Below are 26,305 nucleotides of genomic sequence, written 5' to 3' on the forward strand. Positions count from 1 at the left end.
TAAACTGCCAGCCAATGTCCTGTACTTTCCATCTGAAAGATAAACTTGAAGTTCATGCTCTCAGGCTGGGGAATGATCAAGCATCATCCAAGTGAGCTTGATTCTTATCAGGTTGAAGGATGTTGAGGTCACTGATTACAAAAGGAGCAGATGGATGCTGGTCAGTCTCAGGAGAGCAAGCTACCATGGCACTGCAGTTGGGGCTCTTTCTGATTTGGGCTGGCGTGTCTGTGTTTCTACAACTGGACCCTGTGAATGGAAGTGAGAGAGGGGAGATGGGCTAGAATTGGTGAGAGAGAGGCTGCCCCAGACGTGGATTGATGTGTAAAAGTTATGATAATAATAGTGGCTACAAATATGTCTCGCATTTCTTGAGTATATCCCAAGGGCAAGACGCTATGAAGGTTTCACATTTTATTAATTTTCCACCAACTCCATGACACTGAAACCCAGGTGAGTTTCACAGTAAAGCCAAAGGCCTTTTTGGGAGCTGCCTCATGCCTAAATCTCCATTGCACTGTCCCAGACATGGGCAACCTACACCAGGGTTGGCTATCTTGTCCCAATGAAGAGTATTTCTATCTTTGTAGAGCTAACTGTTTGAAATACTGGGTTGGCCAAAAAGTCCATTCAGACTTTTTCTGTAATGTCATGGGAAACAAGGACAGTGTGGTCTCCAGGCAGGTCCTATGCATTGTCTGCAACAGCAATGTCTGTGCTTCGTAGCTGAATCCATGTGGGTCCATAGGCAAGCAGTGAGAACGGGTCAGTCTCTCCCTCACCTGTTCTCTTAGCCTTCTAGTCAGCAAGTTTATCTGTTCAGGGTGAACAAGCACTTCCAAATATACAAGAAGATAAAAGTTAGAGATGCAGGTCCCACTACAGATGATATTCCGGTTGTGGCCCTGTTTTGTTCTTTTTTGGTTGTGGTTATTTTTCTGTTATCATGGTTTTGGTTTTTTATTTTTAATTGAAGGATAATTGCTTTACAGTGCTTTGTTGGTTTCTGTCATACAACATTTCCAGTCAGCCATAGGTGCATATATATATATATATATAGATAGATATATGTGTGTGTGTGTGTTTGGTTGCTCAGTCATGTCCAACTCTTTGTGACCCCATGGACAGTAGCCCACCAGGCTCCTCTGTCCCTGGGGATTCTCCAGGCAAGAATACTGGAGTGGGTTACCTGGCCCTCCTCCAGGGGATCTTCCCAACCCAGGAATTGACCCCAGGTCTCCCACATTGCAGGCAGATTCTTTACCATCTTAGCCAGGAGGGAAGCCCATATATATGTGTGTGTGTGCATATATACATATATATTTATATATGCATATAGGCATCCATTGGGGTTAGTGGTAAAGGAATCCGATTGCCTATGCAGGAGGTCCAGGAGACACTGGTTCGATCCCTGGGTTGAGAAGATCCCCTGGAAGAGGAGATGGCAACCCACTCCAGTATTCTTGCCTGGAGAATCCCATGGGTTTAGGAGTCTGGCGGGCTACAGTCCATGGGATTGCAAAGGGTTGGATGCGACTCAGCACGCGCACACACACTTACATATGCGCATATATATATATATATATGTCCCCTCCCTCTTGAGCCTCCCTCCCACCCCACCCACCATCCTATCCCTTTCGGTTGACAGCAGAGTGCTGGGAGGGGCTCCCCGCGTGTATAGCAGTTCCCCACTGGCTAGCTATTTTACACACGGTGGTGTATATATGTCCACGCTACTCTCTCAATTTGTCCCACCAAACCCTGACCCTGCTTCGTTCCTGCTCCTCCTCCAGCAGTCTCCTTCTCTCCTGCTTTTCTTCCAGATCAGGACGAAGGTGTTTCTACTGAACTTACCCAAGACAGGCCTGCTGAATTACCTGAAGATAGTGTTCCTGGTGCGGATACCCAAGACCATCAACAAGGGGAGAGAATGGCAACAAAAGGGCAGTCCAGTGCAACAAGCTGACATGTGTGGCAGGGGAACCGTGACGGGGATTCTCCAAAGATACATCACAAGCAGGAGCTAACGTTACCCTCAGTCACACATGTACTCCCAGGGGCATCCAAACCAGCGTGGGGGGAACATCTTGTAGATGGTGGGACAGGACTCTGAACATAGGGCCCAGGCTTCAGAGCTGGTGTCAGATGCTAAAGTAGAAACTCCCTCAAATTCATCTCAGTACACAAAACCTCCCAATTTATATCTTTTGAACACGTCGGCTAGTCACTCTCTACAGCTTCCCAGGTGGTGCTGCTGCTGCTGCTGCTAAGTCGCTTCAGTCGCATCCGACTCTGTGCGACCCCATAGACGGCAGCCCACCAGGCTCCCCGTCCCTGGGATTCTCCAGGCAAGAACACTGGAGTGGGTTGCCATTTCCTTCTCCAATGCATGAAAGTGAAAAGTGAAAGTGAAGTCGCTCAGTCGTGTCCGACTCCTAGCGATCCCATGGACTGCAGCCTACCAGGCTCCTCTGCCCATGGGATTTTCCAGGCACGAGTACTGGAGTGGGGTGCCATTGCCTTCTCCAAAGAACCTGCCTTCCAGGGCAGGAGACTTAAGAGACGCAGGTTCGATCCTTGGGTGGGGAAGATCCCCTGGAGAAGGAAATGGTGAACCACTCCAGTATTCTTGCTTGGGAAATCCCATGGACAGAGGAGCCTGGCTGGTTACAGTCCATAGCGTCTCCAAGAGTCGGACACAACTGAAGCAACTTAGCAGTCACTCTTTATACCACTTTCTCTGTATCTGTAGACAGACACGACTGAGCAACTAAGCACAGAACAGCACATAGATAGGCTTATATTTCTAAATAAAATTTTCTTCACTGTCAAAAAATAAAGTAGAAACTGTCCAAAGTTAGAGAAGCCTTCCTAGTCCCCGAGGGAGGAACCATGCCACACTGACCTTGGCATCCCCAATGCTTAGGAGGGGCTCTGTACACAGCAGGTTTGGGGCTGATGGGCAGGCTTGGATGGAGATTTTGCCAGAGTTACCATAGACATCATGAAACCCTAAGTACCAAAGAAGCGAACAATGCCTTTCTTCTTTCAGATGAAGAACGCGTTTTCCCATTCACCTATAGAAACAGAAAGCATTTTGACTGCACATTGCGTGGTTCCATATTCCCGTGGTGTTCCCTCGATGCAAACTATGTAGGAAGATGGAAATATTGTGCTCAGAGAGGTAAGTGTGCAGCCTGTCCTCGTGTGAGAAGCACCTGGCTTCCCAGATGAAGGGGGAAAGTCCAAATTGCCTCCTAGAGGGAAGCCTTGGACACGAGTATGAGCAAGCTCTGGGAGTTGGTGATGAACAGGGAAGCCTGGCATGCGGCAGTCCAAGGGGTCGCAAAGAGTCAGACACGACTGAGTGACTGAACTGAACTGAACTGAGAGGGTAGTCTCAGGCGTCTCCTGATCCAGCCCCCTGTGCTCCATTCATGTCCCTTTCTCTCTCTCTCTCCTTTTTTTTTTGGTGGCTCTGGGTCTTTGTTGCTATGCCCAGTTCCTCTCTAGTTGCGGTGAGTGGGGTCTACTCTCCATTGGTGTGGGGGGTTCTCATTGCGGTGGCTTCTCTTGTTGGGGAGCACAGGTTTCTAGGAGTACAAGCTTCGGTAGTTGCAGGGTGTCAGCTCAGTAGTTGAGGTGCCTGGGCTTAACAGCTTCTCTGCCTGCTGGATCTTTCAGACCAGGGTTTGAACCCATGTCCCTTGCGTTGCAAGGCATTCTCTACCATGCACCACCAGGGAAGCCCCCTTTTCTCTTGATATGATTAAAAATAACCCTCCCGCAATTAATGTTTCACCCATTCCTTCTGTTTTTCAGACTATGCTAAATGTGTCTTCCCCTTTATCTATGGAGGCAAGAAATATGAGACTTGCACAAAAACTGGGAGTATGTGGATGTCTTGGTGCTCACTCTCTCCAAACTACGACAAGGATAGAGCTTGGAAGTATTGCTAGCCATAAAAAGAGGTAAGAGTATCTGGGGAGGGTGGGAAGAGACAGAGCTGGATAAAGAGGTGGAGTCAGATGCCCACTGAGGAGAAAGGAGGCAGGTGGAGGGAGGGGATGAGGGAGAAAAACGCAGGAGGAAGAGTGAGGAGCAGAGTTTCACGAGGAGAAGCATGCAGAGAAAATGAAGAGGAGAAAGGGGACAAAAGATGGAAACAGAGGGAGAGACAAAGCCAAACTGCAAACAATGGAGAGAGGAGAGTCCCACAGGGAAGGAGAAAGAGAGTTTGCAGGATGACAAATGGAAGGAGGAGGATCTGGGGAGGATCAGTGCCAAGACGAGGTGGAAGAGAAGGTGACAGAGGGGTAGAGACAGGACAACATAATCTTGGAGCAGGCATGAGACAGCAGGAATCGAGATAGAAAGAGCAGAGAGCAAAGGAGAAATAGACCTTTGCCCTCCGTGGGACTGACTGAGAAACAAAACTGACTCGTTAACCTTGACCCCAAAGCTATGTTCAGTCACTGTCCAGTGCATCCACCCTTGGCCATGGATGCAATCCAGCCTTTGAAACCTCAGTGAAGAAAATCAAGAACTCTCAAGCATGAAGGTGATGTTCTGAAAGACAGAGGTGAAATCCTTTCCCTACATCTCCACCATGTTCCCCCTATGCATGGGTCCAATCAATAAACCACTTTCTCAGCATGTGTGGTCTTTATTTTTTTTTTCGTCCACAAAGAAACCTGATTGGGAGGGTCTCAACGTGCTCAGGTTAACCAGGCAGGATCTTCTTGTTTTCCTTTCCCTTCCTTGGGGTCCCAATGGAAAATCAATACACATCACAATTGTCCTTCCTGGGGGCTTGATTGACAGGTGAAGACCTGGTGGTAAGATCTGAGGTGGGGGGAGGAGGGTCCCAGAAGGTATGGAGGACTACTCCTTGTCATAAAAGATTTGTCTTTTCCAAACTTGGCTGAAATGTTGTTATTCCTTCCTGGACCTGTTCTCTGACTCCATAGAATAAGCAGTCTGGATCATGTCTTTTCTTTCCAGTTTATCCTTTCTTTCCTTAAAATTAAACTGCCCACCTTCCACGGTGGGGCTGTAATTTGGAGAAGAGCCAGGATGGACTGTGTTTTCCCTGACCTCAGTACTAGTACAGAATTTGACACATCCTTGGTATTTATCAACAGGACCACTCTCCTTTTTAAAACAAACAGGAATTTTAGACAAACATTTCCGTCACTAACTGGGCCTGATTGAAAGAAGGTTAAATTTACGTGTGTTAGAAATAATGAAGGTCCTGAAAGGTCCTGATCACTCAATTTTATCCTGGTTAAAAACACCCAGTGCCTAAGGAATCCACGAGACCTAGTGACGGACTTCCGTTCACCATCCAGGGAAGAGGTACACAGGTGTTTAATCACTGTGCAGGAAGGCTGTGTTGATCCTCTGTGATTTAAGGCCAGAGACGCAGAGCCTCACTTGAAACCAGAACATAAAATAAATAATTTTAAACTTAAAACACAAAAAGTATTTTAATTAAAAAGACTTCAATTAAAAACAAATAGAAGGAAACCAGGGGCTTCCCTGGTGGCTCAGTGGTAAAGAACCTGCCTGCCAATACAGGAGACACTGGTTCCTTCTCTGGTGTAGGAAGATCCCACACCCTACAGAGCAGCTAAGCCCGAGTGTCACAAATATTGAGCCTGAGCTCTAGAGCCCCAGAGCTGCAACTCCTGAGCCCACACACCGCAACTACTGAAGCCCGTGGGCCCAGAGCCCATCCTCTGCAACAAGAGAAACCACAGCGATGAGAAAGAATCCTGGGCACTGCACCTAGAGAGTAGCTCCTGCTCGCCACAACTAGAGAAAATTCAACACAGCAACAAAGACCCAGTGCAGCCAAAATCAGCCAATAGATATTAAAAATTTAGAAAAGGAAACTGGGACGTTGTAAGAGCAATGCAGTTAATGGGAATCAAAAGATCTTCCCTTCTGGTCCCAGAGAAATAGCAAAGAAGCCTCCTTTTTTGACTCTCCAAGTAGATTTTAAGGAAATATTGCGCTTGGGGAATGTCCATTCTCATACCCTTCACATGCTTGTTCATGGCACCAAATTTACACAAGTGAAAAAGGGCCCAATTATACACACACATAGCATATACACAAACATGCACACACACACACATGCATTCCTAGCTGAGGAGTAATGACAAGTCTACCGCATTGGCAGAAAAAAAAAATTTAAAACCAATCTCTAAGGAAATTTCCTGCCAATCCAGTGGTTAGGACTAGGTGCTTTCACTGCCAGGGTTCGATCACTGGTGGGGAAACTAAGATGGTACATGCTGTGTGCTGCAGCCAAGACATAAATTAAAAAAATTAAAATAAAACCCATCTTGACACTTTTACCAAAAACAAACCAAAAATTCAGCACATCTCAGATGTGTCTGAAATATTAGGTATCACCAGCTATGACAAGGAAAAGTAGAGAATAAGTTATAGAAAAAAATGAACCTTATTATTAGTCTTTATTTTTTAGATCAAGGAACTCTATCCAATTGAAAGTCCGGAATTAATCCTTCACATTTGCAACTGATCTTCAATAACCTATCAAGATAGTTCAATGTGGGACTTCCCTGGCATTCCAGTGGTTAAGACTCCACACTTCTAACGCAGGGGGTGGGAGTTCAAACCCTGGTCAAGGAACTAAGATCCCACATGCTGCCAGGCACGGCCAAGGGAAAAAAGGTAGTTCAACGTGGTAGGAATAATATTATAATCTTTGCAACAAGTGGTGCTGAGACAAGCATATTTGTATGCAAAACAAGTAAGCTGGATACCTTCTTCTTACCATGCACAAAAGTTAAGCCAAAATGAGCCATAGACTTCATTTTTAAAGGTGAAACTATAAAATTCTTAGAAAATAGAGTAAATCTTTAAGACCTTTGGTTGAGAAATGAGTTCTTATACATAAAACACTGAAAGGACGAAGGGAGAAGGCAGTGGCACCCCACTCCAGTCCTCTTGCCTGGAAAATCCCATGGACAGAGGAGCCTGGTGGGCTGCAGTCTATGGGGTTGCTAAGAGTCGGACAGGACTGAGCGACTTCACTTTCACTTTTCACTTTCATGCATTGGAGAAGGAAATGGCAACCCACTCCGGTGTTCTTGCCTGGAGAATCCCAGGGACAGGGGAGCCTGGGAGGAGGCCATCTATGGGGTCGCACAGAGTCGGACACGACTGAAGTGACTTAGCAGTAGCAAAAGGACGAATGACAAAAGAAAATGTTTGCAAATTGGACTTTATAAAATTAAATTGTTTATGCTTTAGTCTTCATAAAAATGAAAAGAAAACTGCCAGAACAGGAGAAAAGTATTTGCAGGTCAGGTGTCCGATAAGGAACTTGTACTAGAGCATGTAGAGAACACTTACACTTCAATAATAAAGTGAAAAATAACCCAATTTAAAATTAAGGTACGAGACTGATGCTCCCCTGGTGGCTCAGATGGTAAAGAACCCACCTGCAATGCAGGAGACCTGGGTTCGATCCCTGGGTCGGGAAGATCCCCTGGAGAAGGGCATGGCAACCCACTTCAGCATTCTTGCCTGGAGAATCCCATAGATACAGGAGCCTTGTGTGCTACAGTCCATGGGATCCCAAAGAGTAGGACACGACTGGGTAACTAACTCTTTCTTTCTTTTCTTTCTAAGAGATTGACTAGATACTTCACCAAAGAATATGTTCAAATGGCCAATGCTGCTGCTGCTAAGTCACTTCAGTCGTGTCTGACTCCGTGCGACCCCACAGACGGCAGCCCACCAGGCTCCCTCGTCCCTGGGATTCCCCAGGCATGAACACTGGAGTGGGTTGCCATTTCCTTCTCCAATGCATGAAAGTGAAGAGTGAAAGTGAAGTTGCTCAGTTGTGTCCGACTCTTAGCGACCCCATGGACTGCAGCCTACCAGGCTCCTCCTTCCATGGGATTTTCCAGGCAAGAGTACTGGAGTGGGGTGCCATTGCCTTCTCCGTCAAATGGCCAATAGGCACATGAAAAAATGTTCAGTATCATTAGACATAAAGAAAATCTCAGTGATATACCTCTTCATTCCAACAGGAAGGCCAACAATGGATACTTGCAGCCCAGTGTTCACAGCAGCATTTCTTACAGTGGCCAAGATACAGAAGCAACTTAAATGTCCATCAGATGAATGGGTAAAAAAGATGTGGGATGTATATACAATAGAATAGTACTTGGACATTTTTATGAAATGTTGTTGTTTGCAACAACATGGTTGGACTTGGAGGGTATTACGCTAAGTTCCTTGGGTGCTTGTACTGGGTCCCATAGTCTGGCCTATTATCCAGTCAGCAGGAAAGGTGGACAATGAGTTCTTCCCTTTTACAGATTAAATGTTCTTGATACTAATCAGAAAGTCCCAGACATCTCCCAGGGATTCATCTATATGCATATTACCCACCTGCATCAACTTCATGAATTTTCAAGACTGGATTTTTGCATCAAACCAAAAGAGGACACCTCTACCTCTTGTTACCACAAAGCCTGCCTCCTGCAGCTCCTGCTTATTCACTCTGCACCCAAGTGCAAACCCTGGGTGGCCCCACGTGATATGCAATGTCCTCCTCCCCCAGACTGTGAATATATGTGGCTCATACACTGCCATCAATCTCATCTGCGCAGTGTTGGGTATTGTGTATTTGAAAGTGTTAGTCGTGTCCAACTCTTTGTGACCCCATGGACTGTAGTCCGCCAGGCTCCTCTGTCCGTGGGATTTCCCTGGCAATGAAGCAGGTAACCATTCCCTTCTCCAGGGCATCTTCCCCACCCAGGGATCGAACCCAGGTCTCCCACATTGCAGGCAGATTCTTTACCTTTTAGTCAACAAGAAAGCCTTCGGTTTGTCCGTTTTAGAAAGATAGCTGCCTGGAAGCTGGACAGGAGACAAGGAGGCAAGCTGGGAAGAAACTTCAGTAGTTCAAGCAAGTGATCATGAAAGCTTAGAACAGTGGCTTTCAAACTGTGGGTCACAACCCACGAGTGGGTCTTAAAATGGTTTTTATCAGTCACACTTGCACTTAGAAAAAATAGGCTCAAATGGAAAAGAAAATATTAAAGAGTCTTTTGAAATAGGTGGTGGGGTGGGGTGGCGGGGGAAGCAGCGCTCAGCGATCAGAACACAGATCTCCTCTATCTGGAGTGCAAGCAGGCAAATTGCTCCAGGAACACAGGCACAGCAGCCTGTCGCATGGGTGGGGGTGGTGGATGAGTAGCTGCTACTGTGCAATCGACTGAAATGAACCACAATTTACATCAAGCCTTCCCGTGGAAGTTGTTAAGCCTGTCGACAGACGCTGGTGTGGTGAGAGCATGCGCAGTCGTGTCCAGCTCTTAGCGACCCCTTGGACTGTAGCCCGCCAGGCTCCTCTGTCCATGGGATTCCCCAGGAGAGAATACTGGAGTGGGTTGCCATTTCCTCCTCCAGGGGATCTTCCCGACCCAGGGATTGAAGCCGCGTCTCCGGCATTGGCCAGCGGATTCTTTATCACTGAGCCACCTGGGAAGCCAGAGTTCCAAAATAGTTATATCAGATTCTGCCCGCGCAGTTGTTGTCAGGTTGGAGAGACAGATTCCTGGTGCTTCTCACTCTGTCACGTTTCCACTGTCTGCCAGAGTTATTTAAGTGGCTTAGATCTGCAGTTCTAACTGCCAAGTAAAAGGGAATTCATGGGGCAAAGGGTCATGTTAAACAACAGCACAGGATATGATCGGCAAAACCCAGACTGCAGAAACTGAAAGATAGTGACCTGGCTTTGTCAAAAATTAATTTTAGTTTGGGACTTCCCTGGTAGTCCAGTGGTTAAGACTCCAAGCTCCCAATGCAGGGGGCCCAGGTTCAACCCCTGGTCAGGGAACTAGAACCCGCATGCCACAACTAAGAGTTTGTGGGTCACAACTAAAGATCCTGCGTGTTGCAGCTCAGACCCGGCACAGCCGCAGCAATAAATATTAATAAATTAAAAAAATAATTTTAATGGGATAAAAGGAGAGAGAGGAAGGAAGCTATAGCTCCAAAAGAGACTTAAACACACAAAATCAAGTGCAGTATGTAAAACTCACTTGGCTCCTGACTTGAAAAACCAGGAAAAATACTTTTATGAGACAGGTAAGGAAATCCATTCCTCGATTGGCTATTTAACCTATATATATTTTAAATTCTCTTAGACTATGCATTTCAACGTGACTTAATGGTTTGTTCCAAGAAAATCTTACCCAGAAGGATGTCTGTAAAATAATACATAACTCATTATTTACCCCCAGGAAATTCATGCAAACCAGTTTATCTAAGCAAACAGTTTATTCACCTGGGCAAACAGGTCCTTTTTCAGGATAACAATCTCTCATGTAGGCAACGAGTTCACGTATTACACAAAAGTTTGCTTATCAAGGCTTGTTGCAAGATTGTCGTTTCCTTGTGTTCACCAACCCTAAATTATTGTGCCATAATCTTGGCTTAATCTTAGCTACTTCCTTGCTTAGAAAAACCCATCCCAAATAGCCTTACTTAATTTTCCCTTTTGTGGCACTACTGAGACTCTGGTGGTCTTTGTGAGAACCAACGGTTGTTACTGTATATTCAACATTATATATAATAATATTGATAATATAATAATATTTTATGTTATAATAAATATTTAATAATTTTGTGTGGCATGTTTATTTTTAAAGGAAGGGGAGCTTGACATATCTGGACAAACCTGCTTTCTTGAGTAATCATTAACTTACAGGGGTCTCCCATATTTTTTCTACTTACAATCCCCAAGTTGGATTCACAATTTAATCACCTACTTTTTCCCTTTGTTGTTCAGTCGAAAGGTTGGGTCCGACTCTTTGTGACCCCATCAGTCTCCTGTAGCCCATTAGGTTCCTCTGTCCATGGGATTTCCCAGGCAAGAATACTGGAGTGGGTCACCATTTCCTACTCCAGGGACAATGGAATATTATTCAATCATAAAAAAGAATGAAATAATGCCATTTTCAACAACATGGATGGACCTAGAGATTATCATACTAAGGGGAGCAAGTCAGAAAGAGAAGACAAATATCACAGGATATCACTTACATGTGGAATCTAAAATATGACACAAATTAACACAGCTGGAAAACAGAAGCAGACTCACAGAGAACAGACTTGCGGGTGCCAAGGGGAAAGGCAGGGTGGGATGGAGTAGCAGTTTGGGCTTAGAAGATGTGAATGATCATATATAGAATGGATAGATAGCCCACAAGGTCCTACTGCATAGCATGGGGAGCTATATTCACTATCCTGTGATAAACCATAATAGAAAAGAATATGAAAAACTGTGTATATGTGTAACTGAATCATTTTGCTCTACAGTAGAAATTAACACAATGTTATAAATAAGCCGTACTTCAATTTAAAAAGAACAAAAAAGGCAGGGAGCTTATATTTTTGACGAAATAAATAGAATAAAGGATTTACAAATGTAATGAAACGAAGTCTGACATTTGCTTCAATGTAATATGGGATAGAGACGGGTGGAGGCATATAAGAAATAAAATTAACCATAAGATGACAATTGTTGAAGTGAAAACCTCAGTGCTTTGACTGCCTGGGTCCAGGTTGGGGAGTTTCCTGTACTATTTTTGTCTATTTATGTATATGTTTGAAATCATCCAAAATAAAAGTTTTTCTAAGTGTGCTCAGACCACATCGCTGCAGCTATGCTTGGCCTTCCTCTCTTCCTCTCCTAACCTACACCCAGTCAATTAGCATATCTAACCATCAGGTTTCCTCTAGAATCTGACCACTTCTCATGACCTTCACTGGCACTTCCTTGGTCCAATTCACCACCCTTTCGCTCCTTGATTATTGTAGCGATCTCTATGTTGCAACCTTACCCCTTCCCCAGTCCCACTCTATTTTCAACACAGCAGCCAGAGAGAGAGACCCTTTTAAAAACTAAGTCTAATCTTTTTGAGCATGGATTACCCATCTGATTATGCAGCAGAAGGGAGGGAGGGATGCTACAGAGGTCATGGAAGGCTCTTTTGAGTTAAGTCTAGAACTGAGCCTTCAAACATGTATAGGAATTATATAACCAGAGAGGATGCTTCAGATCGGAAACAGCATGAGCAAAGGTACTCATTAAAAAAAATACATTGTATATTTGGCCACAGACTTTTGCATATCAAGTTTAAAATTTGTTAAATCACCCTTCACCTTTTGCTTCTATAACTACACAGGATACTATGGGGCCTTGAGGGGGAGCATGCCCTTTCCCCATGTCTTCTGCTTTAGCTCCTCTCTGAAGTACCTAGATAATACTATCTGATGCACATTTCCTGAGTTCTGCTACAGAAATAAAACCCCACCAAGTGGAAGATGTTGACCACTTGATGACACTGACCCCAGGTCTACTGGAGTCTGAGGATTGATAATGTTAATCCCTGTGACGTGATCCTGTTACCTCACCATCAATCAGAGAATTGTCCGCAAGCTGATTGTATACCCTGTGACACCCCCTCACCTGGCCATTAAAAATGCTTTGCTGAAAGGCCTCCAGGGAGTTTGGGGTTTGGGGGAGGGGCACAAGCCACCCATCTCCTTGTTTGGCCCTGCAATAAATCTTTCTCCAATCTCCGGAAAAATAAATAAATAAATAAGTCTAGGGGACTTCCCTGGTGGCACAGTGAATAAGAATCCACCTGCCAAAGCAGGGGACCGAGGTTCAATCCCTGGTCCGGGAAGATCCCACATGCTGTGGGGCAACTAAGCCCCTGGGCCGCAACTACTGAGCCTGTGCTCTAGAGCCTGGGAGTCACAATCACTGAGCTCGCTGAGCTTGTGTGCCTGGAGCCTGTACTTCCCAACAAGAGAAGCCACTGCGATAAGAATCACAAGCCCCGAGACAAAGAGTAGCCCCTGCTCTCTGCAACTGGAGAAAGTCCATATGCTCAGCAACGAAGACCCAGTGCAGCCAAAAACAAACAAATAAGTCTAAGGAATTCCCTGGTGGTCCAGTGGTTAGGACGCAGCGCTTTCACTGCCTGGGTCCGGGTTGGGGAACTAAGATCCTGCAAAACAAGAAGTGCAGCCAAAAAAAAAAAGTCTAAACAGAGTCAAGGTCAAAGTTCTTGGCAGCAGCCTTCAAGGTCCCACATTCTGCGCTATCTTTTTCTCTCTCTGCCCTCCTCTCCTACGTCGCGTCCTTTGGGTCCCTCTCTTCCAGCCTCACCAGCCTGCTTCCCGTTCTAAGGCACCAGGCACACTCCCACCTCACGACCTTTGCACTTGCTGTTCCTTCTGGTCCACGCCTCCACCTCCTTCACATCTTCACACAAATGTCCCCTTCTGAAGCAGACCTTCTCTGACCACCCTAGTTAGAACTGCAGGGACTTCCCTGGTGGTCCAGTGGCTCAGACTCTGCACACTCCCATTGCAAGAGGCCCGAGTTTGATCCCTGTTTGGGGAACTAGATCCCACATGCCACAGCTAAGACTGCTGCTGCTGCTGCTGCTAAGTCGCTTCAGTCGTGTCTGACTCTGTGCGACCCCACAGACGGCAGCCCACCAGGCTCCCCCGTCCCTGGGATTCTCCAGGCAAGAACACTGGAGTGGATTGCCATTTCCTTCTTCAATGCATAAAGTGAAAAGTGAAAGTGAAGTCGCTCAGTTATGTCCAACTCTTAGCGACCCCATGGACTGCAGCCTACCAGGCTCCTCTGCCCAAGGGATTTTCCAGGCACGAGTACTGGAGTGGGGTGCCATTGCCTTCTCTGCTAAGACTAAGTGCAGTCAAATAAAGAAATAAATAAAAAGAATCTGCCTTTCCATGCAGGGCACACAGGTTTGACCCCTGGTCAAGGAACTAAGATCCCACATGCCGCGGACCAAGTAAGCCTGAGCGCTACAATTATTATGGAGCAACAAAAGCAACTGAGACCTGATTCAGTCAAATAAATAAATATAAAAAATAAAGTAAATTATTTTAAAAAATAAAATAAAACTGCAACCATCTTCCCCAACCCAGGCACCCCTGCTTCCCCACCTGTTTTCTCTCCTTTGTACCCATAGCCATTACATGTCATACTTGCTCACAGTATTTAGCATCTCCCTCTTGGGAAAACAACCCTCACATGAGCAGGAATGTCTGTCTGTTCCATCCCTACTGTAGCCCCAGTGACTGGAAGAGTGCCTGGAACAGAGTAGGTGCTCGGGAAATATTTATCCAATGACGGTCACCATCATACTTCCATAAGGTGTCCTCTCCACTTCACGATTCCTCCAGGGTTCAAATTTATGTGCTAAATCCAGATGAGACACTTAGGAAAGAAAGTCTTGATTAAAAAAAAAAAAAATTATCCTAAGGGAAGAGGGGCAGAGTCTTAACACTGCAGTCTACAGGTTTGCACCTAAATGGTAAGCCCTGGAGCAGAACTCTGTGAATTCACCTGGTCGGGTGGTGCCCCCTAGCGGTGGACCCAGGTCTTTGAACAATGGCGTTACCCATCAAGGTTCAAACTAGCAAAGAATGTTCAAACTACTGAAAAATTATGCTCATTTTGCATGCCAGTATGAGATGGCTGGATGGCATCACTGACTCTATGGACTTGAGTCTGAGTGAACTCCGGGGGTTGGTGATGGACAGGGAGGCCTGGCGTGCTGCGATTCATGGGGTCGCAAAGAGTCGGACATGACTGAGGGACTGAACTGAACTGAACTAAGGTTATGCTCAAAATCCTTCAAGATACGGTTCAGCAGTAGGCCCAAGAACTTTGAGATGTACCAGCTGGGTTTAGAAAAGGCAGAGGAACCAGAGATCAAATTGCCAACATTCCTTGGATGATAGAAATTCCAGAAGAACATTTACTTCTGTTTTATTGACTATGCTAAAGCTTTTGATTGCATGGATCACAACAAACTGTGGAAAATTCTTAAATAGGTGGGAATACCAGACCACCTTACCTGTCTCCTGAGAAACCTGTATGCAGGTCAAAAAGCAACAGTTAGAACCAGACATGGAACAACAGACCGGTTCAAAATTGGGAAACAAGTAAGACAAAGCTATATACTGTTAATCCGATTATTTAACTTATATACAGAGTACATCGGGGTGAAATGCCAGGCTGAATGAATTACAGTCTGGAATCAAGATTACCCAGAGAGATATCACCAACCTCACATATGCAAATGATATCACTCTAATGGCAGAAAGTGAAGAGGAAGTAAAGAGCTGTTTGATAAAAGGGAAAGAAGAGAGTAAAAAAGTTGGCTTAAAACTCAACATTCAAAAAATTAAGATCATGGCATCTGGCCCCATAACTTTATAGCAAATAGAAGAGGGAAAAGTGGAAACAGTAACAGATTTTATTTTCTTGGGCTCTAATATCACTGCAGATGGTGATTGAAGCCATGAAATTAAAAGATGCTTCTTCCTTGGAAGGAAAGCTATGACCAACCTAGACAGCACTTTAGAAAGCATGAGACATCACTTTGCCAACAAAGGTCCGTATAGTCAAAGCTATGGTTTTTCCAGTAGTCATGTATGAAGGTGAGAGCTGGACCATAAAGAGGGCTGAGCGCTGAGATGCTTTTGAACTGTGGTGTTAAAGAAGACTCTTGAGGGTCCCTTGGATGGCAAGGAGATCAAAACAGTCAATCCTAAAGAAAATCAGTCCTGAATAGTCACTGGAAGGACTGATGCTGAAGCTTCAATACTTTGGCCACCTGATGGGAAGAGCCGACTCAATGAAAAAAAAAAAAAAAAACAAATGCTGGGAAAGATTGAAGGCAGGAGGAGAAGAGGGCAGCAGAGGATGAGATGGTTAGATAGCATCACTGACTCAACCGACATGAATTTGAGCAAACTCTGGGAGACAGTGAAGAACAGGGAAGCCTGGAGTGCTGCCGTCCATGGGATCGCAAAGAGTTGGACATAACTTAGCAACTGAACAACAACAAATAAATGATCTAGTGCGGTAGCAGATTGGAAAAAAATGTTCATTTTCCTTCCCTAGGAACCCAGGAAATGCAAACTAAAAATAATATATTACCTTGGCAACTTTTCAAACAAGGGAGGAAACTAGTCAGAAATGAGCAAACTTCGTTCAAGACAAAATTTTAAAGCAATGTTTTGATTTCTTCAGCATGTCTCAAGACACATGGCTCAAGTTTCTGGCTCATTTTAAAAGACAGAAATAATAGGTGACCTCCCTGGTGGTCCAATGGTTAAGACTCCGAGCTTCCACCGCAGGGGGCCTAGGTTCAATCCCTGGTCAGGGAACTAAGATCCCACATGCCACATGTCACAGAAAAAAAAAAAAAATTACATTGTGGAGTTGAAAAATACTAGTAAGCACTTGGAAAAAAAGTTTGGCAGGATCTACTGAGACTAACGTCTGTTTGCCCTATGACTTTGTAATTCCACATCTGGGTATACATCCAAGAAATATGAGTGCTTATATCCATGGACAAGGATGTTCATGGCAGCTTTATTCTTAATAACTAAAGACTGGAAACAACCCAAATATCCATCAACAATGTGTACATGCGTGCTAAGTCGCTTCAGTTGCGCCCAGCTCTGTGACCCTATGGAGCCTATGGACAGCCCTCCAGGCTCCTCTGTCCATGGGATTCTCTGGGCAAGAATACTGGAGTGGGTTGCCGTGCTCTCCTCTAGGTTATCTTCCTAACCCAGGGATTGAACCCACTTCTCTTAATATCTCCCGCATTGGCAGGCAAGTTCTTTATCACTAGTGCTACTTGGGAAGCCGTCCATCAACAATAGACTTGGGTAGATAAATGTGTTTACATTCATAAGATGAAATGCTTCACCGAAATATGCATATTTTTGGCTTCACCTCACAGCTTGGGGATCTTATTTCCCCCACCAGGGATTGAACCTGGGTCCCTGTCAGTGAAAGCAACAAGTCCTAACCACTGGACCACCAGGGAATTCCCTTCACAGCAACTTAAAAAATAACAGTACAGCTACATGCAATAACATGGTTGAATCTTACAACATAATGTTGAGTGAAAGAAGTCAGAGACAGAAGACTACATAACTGAATGATTCCTTTTATATAAGTATCAACTCATGGTGATAGAACTCAAAAAGTCACCCCTGAGTGTTATTGACTGGAAGAAGGCACAAGGAAACCTTCTGGAATGATTAGAATGTTCTACATCTGGACCTCGGTGGTGGTGACATGAATGAACATATATACATAGTATATATATATAATACTATATGTATTATTTTATATATAATATAATACATAATATATTATATTATATATAGTATTATATTATATAATATATTATATTATGTATTATATTATATATTATATAATGTACAATATATTAGAGTATATTATATATTAATATAATATTAATATATCAATTATATTATATATACACATATATTTATATATTATACATATAATAAATATGAATTAAAATTATAATTATATAAATCTATAAATATATGATTATATGATATTCATATAATTATACAATATTTATATAAATATACTTATATATGTATATGTTTATACATTATTTATATATAAATTATATTAATATTATATTAATATATACTTATATTATTTTATATATTATTTTATTATACTTTATATATTATATATTGTGATATATTTTATATATTATTTTATTGTATTATTTTATATAATTAATTATAATATGTTATATTATATTATATATTATAATATATAATATTAATATATTAATGTATTATATATTGTATATTATATAATTATTTTATTTTATTATGTATTATATTATATAATATATATTATATTATAATATAAAGAATATATAACAGTATATTATATATATGTTTATTATATATCTATATATTATATTTCATATTTATTTATATATAAATTATACATTTTTATATAATATATAAAATTATATATATTATATATGTATTATTATATTACATATATTTATAATATATATGATATATTATTATTAAATGTAATATATTATATAATATATAATAAATATAATATATTGTATATTAAGTATATTATTATGTTATATATTTATATATTATTATATGATATGTGTATAATATATAATTATAATTATATAAAAATAACTATAAAATATGATATATAATTATATAGTATATAATATGTAATATACATATTTAGTATATAATATATTATATTTATATAATATAATATATAACCAGGCTTCCCTGGTGGCTCAGACAGTAAAGAATCTGCCTTCAAGGCAGGAGATCCAGGTTCAGTCCTCAGGTCGGGAAGATCCCATGGAGAAGGGAATGGCTACCAATATTCCTGCCTGGATAATTCCATGGACAGAGGAGCCTGGCAGGCTACAGTCTATTTAATATTTATAAGTATATGTATATATCAAGCTGTACACGTCAGTTTTGTGCTCTAAGTTATACATAATTAAAAATGTAAATTAAAAAATTTTAATGAACAGAATAAACAACTAATAAGTTGGTACATTCAAGACATGAAACAGCAGAATGCAGGACTGGTCCAGTGGAGAGCACGCATGGAGAATTGGGGCCCAGGTTCTCAGATGCCCAGTCTCACCACAAGGTGGCTCTCTCCTCCCTCAAGACTCTGATCAAGTCTCTGGAAGGGAAAAGCAACTGAAGATGACGTTGCTCACTTAGAAATATTCCTGGAGGTGGAGGGTTGTGTGCCCCAGAAAGGAGAGCATAGGCCTGGGGTAGAAATGCTGTGCATTGATGCTGGCCTCATTACAGAGGATTGTAGCCCTTTCAAAACAAGGGACTGAATCCCAGCTTTGTCATTTCCTAGCTGTGTGACCTTGGAAATATTCGTTAACTTCTCTGTGCCCCAGTATCCTCATTTGTACAGTGGAATAATCATAACATGTAGAGTGGTTGTTGTTGTTCGTTCATGTGAAATGCCTTAGTCTTCATGAAGCTCTTAGAACATCATCTTGTACAGAAGAAGAGCTCAGGGACTTCCCTGGTGGTCCAGTGGTTAGGACTCTGCCTTCCACTGCAGGGCGCACAGGTTTGATCCCTGGTCGAAGAGCTAAGATTCCCATAAGCTGGGCAGTGTGGCCAAAAAAAAAAAAGAAGAAGAGCTCAAAGTCATTATAGGAATAATATTGAGATGAAATCTCAGTAATGAATAGGGGAAGACCTGGCAACCCACTTCTGTAGGGACCAATTGGGTATGGAGAGCCTTGCCAAGCAGGAGATGCCATTTTGGGTTCTGTGTTTTGCCAGAGCCTGATGGCCCACTTACAGCCAACACAGCCAGTGCTGATTCAGATCTGTGACCCAGAGGGCTACACGAGTCTTTCTGTTGGTACCAAAACTGTGGCTTGGTGTGGGAGATAGAATGCATATGCACGGGCTCAGTTGCTTCACTCGTGTCCGACTCTTTGTGACGCCATGGACTGTAGCCCATCAGGCTCCTCTTCCCATGGGGTTCTCCAGGCAAGAATACTGGAATGGGTTGCCATTTCCTACTCCATGGGTTCTTCCAGACCCAGAGATTGAACCCATGTCTCTTTTGTCTCCTGCATTAAGCAGGTGGATTCTTTACCACTAGTGCCACCTGGGAAGCCCAGGAGAAAGGTCCAGTGTAACTGCTTGGGTCTTCATACAAGGGAGGCAAGAGGGTCAGAGTCAGAGGAGATGTGTTGACAGAAGCAGAAATCAGAGTTATGTGGCTGGGAGCCAAGGAATGCAGGCAGCTTCTGGAAACTGGAAAAGGCAAGGAGTAGATTCCACGTCCTAACCCCTAGGACCTGTAACTATGTGATCCTGTGTGGCAAAAGGAGATTTGCAGGTGTGATTAACTCAAGCATCTTGAGATGGAAAGATTATCCTGAAAACTGTCAGGAAAGGTCCAGTGTAACTGCTTGGGTCTTCATACAAGGGAGGCAAGAGGGTCAGAGTCAGAGGAGATGTGTTGACAGAAGCAGAAATCAGAGTTATGTGGTTGGGAGCCAAGGAATGCAGGCAGCTTCTGGAAATTGGAAAAGGCAAGGAGTAGATTCTTTCCTAGAACCTCCTTTTTTTTCTTTTCCTTTTTTAAAATATTTATGTGTTTGGCTGCACAGGGTCTTAGTTGCGGCATGTTCCAGCACGCAAACTCTTAGTTGAATCATGTGGGATCTAGTTCCCTGACCAGAGACTGAACATGGGCCCCCTGCAACAGGAGCATGAAGTCTTAGCCACTGGACCACGAAGGAAGTCTCATGCCTTTTGAAAGAAGATGGCTTTTGATTTTAGCCCAAGAAGACCTATTTAAGATTTCTGACCTCCAGAGCCATAAGATAATAAACTTGTGTTATTCTAAGCCATTAAGATTGTGGTCATCTGTTATAGCAGCGATTGAAACTAATACACTCAATGTAAGCAATGTCTGGGCAATTTGGTGGTGTTTGCAGCTGTACATCTCAATTTTTCTTATTTAAACAGGAAATACAATCCCCTGGTTCAAAATTCAGTAAGTGTATACAACTACTTGAGAAAACTGTTTCTCAGTATTCCGCTAAATATATATATATATATATATATATATATATATATATATATATATATCTCCTTTAACCTTGCACTTGCAGCCCTGCCTACATACTGAATAAGAGTGCGTAGGTATGTCCACCAAAGGACTCCGACAAGAATGTTCCTGGCAGCAATATTTGCAGTTGCCAAAAATTGGACATATGGGACTCTCAGAACTCAACCTAGCTCAAGTCTCTGTCTGGAAGCACTTTCTAATCGTTGGGCTGTCCCTGCACATGGGCAGCCTTCCCAGGAGGTTGCTGGGCACAGGCTGAGGGTGCCAGAGTGTAGGCTGATAATGTCCTTCCAGCTCCAAGCTGGGCGCAGTGATAGGAGTGGGAAGAGCCTGGAACATCATCAGTGTTACAAAAGCCCAACACTGAACCCAGGTCCTTTGCCCTGGGCCAGAATAATATCTGTGTGTGGCTGGGACCTCCCCTGTACCTCCCACTGCTTTGAGATAAGGATCAAGAAACTTGAGTTCTGATTGGTAAAACATCAGATCAGTGGCTCAGTCATGTCCGACTTTTTGCGACCCCATGAATCCCAGCACGCCAGGCCTCCCTGTCCATCACCAACTCCCGGAGTTCACTCAGACTCACGTCCATCGAGTCAGTGATGCCATCCAGCCATCTCATCCTCTGTTGTCCCCTTCTCCTCTTGCCCCCAATCCCTCCCAGCATCAAAGTCTTTGCCAATGAGTCAACTTTTTGCATGAGGTGGCCAAAGTACTGGAGTTTCAGCTTTAGCATCATTCCTTCCAAAGAAATCCCAGGGCTGATCTCCTTTAGAATGGACTGGTTGGATCTCCTTGCAGTCCAAGGGACTCTCAAGAGTCTTCTCCAACACTACAGTTCAAAAGCATCAATTCTTCGGCGCTCAGCCTTCTTCACAGTCCAACTCTCACATCCATACATGACCACAGGAAAAACCATAGTCTTGACTAGATGGACCTTTGTTGGCAAAGTAATGTCTCTGCTTTTGAATATGCTATCTAGGTTGGTCATAACTTTCCTTCCAAGGAGTAAGTGTCTTTTAATTTCATGGCTGCAGTCACCATCTGCAGTGATTTTTGAGCCCCCAAAAATAAAGTCTGACACCGTTTCCACTGTTTCCCCATCTATTTCCCATGAAGTGGTGGGACCAGATGCCATGATCTTCGTTTTCTGAATGTTGAGCTTTAAGCCAACTTTTTCACTCTCCACTTTCACCTTTATCAAGAGGCTTTTGAGTTCCTCTTCACTTTCTGCCATAAGGGTGGTGTCATCTGCATATCTGAGGTTATTGATATTTCTCCCGGCAATCTTGATTCCAGCTTGTGCCTCTTCCAACCCAGCATTTCTCATGATGTACTCTGCATATAAGTTAAATAAGCAGGGTGACAATATACAGCCTTGACGTACTTCTTTTCCTTTTTGGAACCAGTCTGTTGTTCCATGTCCAGTTCTAACTGTTGCTTCCTGACCTGCATATAGGTTTCTCAAGAGGCAGGTCAGGTGGTCTGGTATTCCCATCTCTTTCAGAATTTTCCACAGTTTATTGTGATCCACACAGTCAAAGGCTTTGGCATAGTCAATAAAGCAGAAATAGATGTTAAAACATCTAGATGGTAAAACATAGGGAAAATAATTAATACTCCAAATGCATGATGTGTGCTAAGTTGCTTCAGTCCTGTCCGACTCTTTGAGACCCTATGAACTGCAGCCCGCCAGGCTCCTCTGTCCATGGGATTCTCTAGGCAAGAATACTGGTGTGGGTTGCCATGCCCTCCTCCAGGGGATCTTCCTGACCCAGAGATCAAACCAAGTCTCATGTCTCCTGCATTGGCAGCTGGGTTCTTTACCACTAGGGCCACTTGGAAAGGCCAAATGCATGATATAGCTTCCAACTATGAAAGACTGGGCTTGGGCTTGCCAGATTAGCTGTAAAAGGATTGCTATTATTCCAGACTTGACTTTCTCAAAGCCTATGAGCCCTGAGAATAGGGAGGCTACTCCAGATCAAGAGTCAGGAAAAACCCACACCCGCAGTTCCTGTAAGAATGAGAGCTGCAGAGGAGACCAGCCCCTCCGTTCTACAAGCTGTTGCCAAAGAGATGGGAGTGTGCCTGCATCCCGGTCAGGCCTCTGTGCTCAGACAGCTGTCTCCATTCTGTGGGTGACAGCCCAGTGAGCCTCGCTTTAAAAAAAAAAAAAAAAAAAAAAAAAACCCAGCGACGTTCTAGAATCATCTGGGTCCAATCATTTTTACAAGCAGCAAAAGTTCTGGGAAACTTACTTGTGGAAACCACGCAATTTTCTTCACTCGTCAAATGGAGGTAATCATATCTGGCTATAGGAAACTGCTGGGATGATTACATGGCTTCCACAGGGCACACAGGAAGGAATGCGGGTTTGCAGAGCTCAAAGCTTACACAAGAACTAGGAGGAAAGATTTCGAAATGACTCCAAAGATCTTAGGATGCATGAATCCCTCATCTGCACCTTTATTTACAAAGCAAGTCTTCATTGAGCTGAAGACAAAAATTCAGAAAAACATAGCCCATGTATAATTGATTGATAAATAGATAGATCTAAATTAATACATTTAGATTAAAAACCTCAAATCAGATAATGCAGGGACCTCCCTGGTGGGCCAGTGGCTAAGACTCAGGTTCGATCCCTGGTCAGGGAACTAGATCCCACATGCTGTAACTAAGAGTTCAAATGCCACAAGTAAAAGATTGCTCAGGCTGCAACTAAGACCCAGGGCAGCCAAATAAAAATAAGCAAATAAATATTTTTAGAAAACAGATAATGCAATGATATGATCAAATAAGGCATTCACTCTTCAACAGCCAGCAAATGTGGATGCCTTCCAAGCTTCCCGCCAGCTCCCTCTAGACAGCCACACCCAAATGAGAAACGCAGACACAACAGCTTCTTCCCCCTGCCATTCTCTCTATTTTGTTCCCTTCCCCACATAAACCCTGTCCACCCTGAGCCTGAGAGTTTTCTGCAAAGAGCCATGACACGGGAGCTCTCTGGGGTCCTCTCACAGAGAAGCTCTGATGTCTCCTGCTGAGGAGCAGAGCCCAAGATCTTTGAGCTGATGGTAACTGTTGGCCCCAGATTCCTCACCCCTCCCTGTACTCACACTCTTTACCGTGTAACTTTGTAGGTACGTGACTCTGGGTTGGCTGTGTGACCTGCTTTCACCAGCAGAACGAGTTGGAAGTGACTGAGTGCCAATCTCCAGCCTATGTCTTAACTGAGGGGCCCCCCACCCATTTCAACCTGTACTTATGTTGCCATGAGACCGGGCTAGATCAGCCAACAGCTGACACCCCCCACCCGCTACCCTGCCCCAGACAGACTTGTGGGTAAGCACAGCTGAGCCCAGGAAAACCATTCAGCCAAGCTCAGCCTAAATGGCCTTGGTACCACAAACTTGTGAGCTAAATGAATGTTACTGAAGGTCAGGGCTGGTTTGTCACACAGCATTGTTACAGCAGAAGCTAAATGGTATGGGAAATCTGCAGGTCCAAACTAAGTTTCAAGACAAAGTCCCAGAGCCAGAGTACTTTCCGAAATGGGTCCTGACCTATTTCCCCAGCCTCCTTGGCCAGGCTCCCTCCCACACAAAGATGCACCCTTTTCCCAGAACAAGGGGGATTCCCTCAGGCCTTGGCTACGTGTCCTTTAAAGCTCTGCTCTAATGTCACCTCCTTCAAGGAGACATCTTGGAACCCGGGCAGTGTCCACAGCTGAATTTAGTTGAATGTTATACAGCAGAATTTAGTTGAATGTTGTTGCTGCATTAGCCAAATATTAAAACAGGAGTACTCTGCAGAGCCAGGGAGCTAATGTTCAGGGGATTTCTCAGGAAAGAATACCAGGGTGGGTTCTTCTGCCCTTCTCCAAGGCTCCTAGTAAGCAGAAACTCCTAAATGGAGGTGCCAGGGTTTGAACCTGGGACCTCGTGCATGCTAAGCACGCGCTCTACCACTGAGCTACACCCCCGACTCAAGTCAGGGCCAGTGTAGATACTAACTCAGCTGACCATGCTCCACCCAGCCACCAGAAGGTGTTCTCAAAACACCAACCTGACTTCTTGGCTTAAAATTCCCACAATGGCTCCGAGTTATTCTTGATTCCTGTCGGTTCAAATCCTGGGCCCACCACTTAATTCATTTTGAAATTCTGGACTAGAGACCACCTCTCCAGATCTCTATTTCTCCATGGGGTCGTTCAGTTCAGTTCAGTCGCTCAGTCGTGTCCGACTCTTTGCGACCCCATGAACCGCAGCACGCCAGGCCTCCCTGTCCATCACCGACTCCGGACTTTACCCAAACTCATGTCCATTGAGTGTGTGATGCCATCCAAACATCTCATCCTCTGTCATCCCCTTCTCCTCCTGCCTTCAATCTTTCCCAGCATCAGGGTCTTTTCAAATAAGTCAACTCTTCGCATGAGGTGGCCAAAGTATTGGCATTTCAGCTTCAACATCAGTCCTTCCAATGAACACCCGGGACTGATTTTCTTCAGGATGGATTGGTTGGATCTCCTTGCAGTCCAAGGGACTCTCAAGAGTCTTCTCCAACACCACAGTTCAAAAGCATCAATTCTTCGGCCCTCAGCCTTCTTTATAGTCCAACTCTCAAATCCATACATGACTACTGGAAAAACCATAGCCTTGACTAGAAGGGCCTTTGTTGACAAAGTAATGTCTCTGCTTTTTAATATGCTATCTAGGTTGGTCATAACTTTCCTTCCAAGGAGTAAGCGTCTTTTAATTTCATGGCTGCAATCACCATCTGCAGTGATTTTGGAGGCCCCCTCCCCCCCAAAAAAAAAGTCAGCTACTGTTGCCACTGTTTCCCCATCTATTTCCCCATGAAGTGATGGGACTGGATGCCATGATCTTTGTTTTCTGAATCTTGAGATTTAAGCTAACTTTTTCACTCTCCTCTTTCACTTTCATCAAGAGGCTCTTTGGTTCTTCTTCACTTTCTGCCATAAGGGTGGTGTCATCTGCATATCTGAGGTTATTGATAGTTCTCCCAGCAATCTTGATTCTAGCTTGTGCTTCTTCCAGCCCAGCATTTCTCATGATGTACTCTGTATATAAGTTAAATAAGCAGGGTGACAATATACAGCCTTGACGTACTCCTTTTCCTATTTGGAACCAGTCTGTTGTTCCATGTCCAGTTCTAACTGTTGCTTCCTGACCTGCATATAGGTTTCTCAAGAGGCAGGTCAGGTGGTCTGGTATTCCCATCTCTTTCAGAATTTTCCACAGTTTTTTATGATCCATATAGTCAAAGACTTTGGCATAGTCAATAAAGCAGAAATAGATGTTTTTCTGGAACTCTCTTGCTTTTTCAATGATCCACTGGATGTTGGCAATTTGATCTCTGGTTCCTCTGCCTTTTCTAAAACCAGCTTGAATATCTGGAAGTTCATGGTTCAAGTATTACTGAAGCCTGACTTGGAGAATTTTGATTATTACTTTACTAGCGTGTGAGATGAGTGCAACTGTGTGGTAGTTTGAGCATTCTTTGGCATTGCCTTTCTTTGGGATTGGAATGAAAAGTGACCTTTTCCAGTCCTGTGGCCACTACTGAGTTTTCCAAATTTGCTGGCATATTGAGTGCAACACTTTCACAGCATCATCTTTTAGGATTTGAAATAGCTCAACTGGATTTCCATCACCTCCACTAGCTTTGTTCATAGTGATGCTTCCTAAGGCCCACTTGACTTCACATTCC

At 43.7% G+C, this 26,305-nt stretch overlaps 1 protein-coding gene and 3 non-coding genes across 4 annotated transcripts; 2 read left to right on the forward strand and 2 right to left on the reverse strand.

The window, feature by feature from the left end:
• Positions 1-185: 185 nt before the first annotated feature.
• Positions 186-4,656, forward strand: LOC123465102 (seminal plasma protein PDC-109). Its single transcript, XM_045163260.1, has 5 exons — positions 186-261; positions 1,824-1,895; positions 3,053-3,184; positions 3,823-3,971; positions 4,463-4,656. Exons 1-4 carry the CDS (start codon positions 186-188, stop codon positions 3,957-3,959), a joined length of 417 nt encoding a protein of 138 aa, XP_045019195.1. The 3' UTR covers positions 3,960-3,971; positions 4,463-4,656.
• A 5,160-nt stretch (positions 4,657-9,816) lies between these two features.
• On the forward strand, positions 9,817-9,889 carry TRNAW-CCA. The gene has a single exon. It is a non-coding gene; the product is annotated as a tRNA-Trp (tRNA).
• A 6,990-nt stretch (positions 9,890-16,879) lies between these two features.
• TRNAE-UUC lies at positions 16,880-16,952 on the reverse strand. The gene has a single exon. It is a non-coding gene; the product is annotated as a tRNA-Glu (tRNA).
• A 7,533-nt stretch (positions 16,953-24,485) lies between these two features.
• Positions 24,486-24,557, reverse strand: TRNAA-AGC. Its single transcript has one exon. It is a non-coding gene; the product is annotated as a tRNA-Ala (tRNA).
• Between the last annotated feature and the right edge of the window lie 1,748 nt (positions 24,558-26,305).

The sequence above is a fragment of the Bubalus bubalis genome, chromosome 18 (genome assembly GCF_019923935.1).
Source record: "Bubalus bubalis isolate 160015118507 breed Murrah chromosome 18, NDDB_SH_1, whole genome shotgun sequence".
NCBI classification, from domain to species: Eukaryota; Metazoa; Chordata; class Mammalia; order Artiodactyla; family Bovidae; genus Bubalus; species Bubalus bubalis.

Bases quoted from the DNA above. Each gene is read 5' to 3' on its own strand.
- LOC123465102 (XM_045163260.1), top strand. From the start codon at position 186: ATGGCACTGCAGTTGGGGCTCTTTCTGATTTGGGCTGGCGTGTCTGTG. The intron at 262-1,823 runs GTGAGAGAGGGG...CTTTTCTTCCAG, and splicing joins ACTGGACCCTGTGAATGGAA to ATCAGGACGAAGGTGTTTCT. The intron at 3,185-3,822 runs GTAAGTGTGCAG...TCTGTTTTTCAG, and splicing joins GAAATATTGTGCTCAGAGAG to ACTATGCTAAATGTGTCTTC.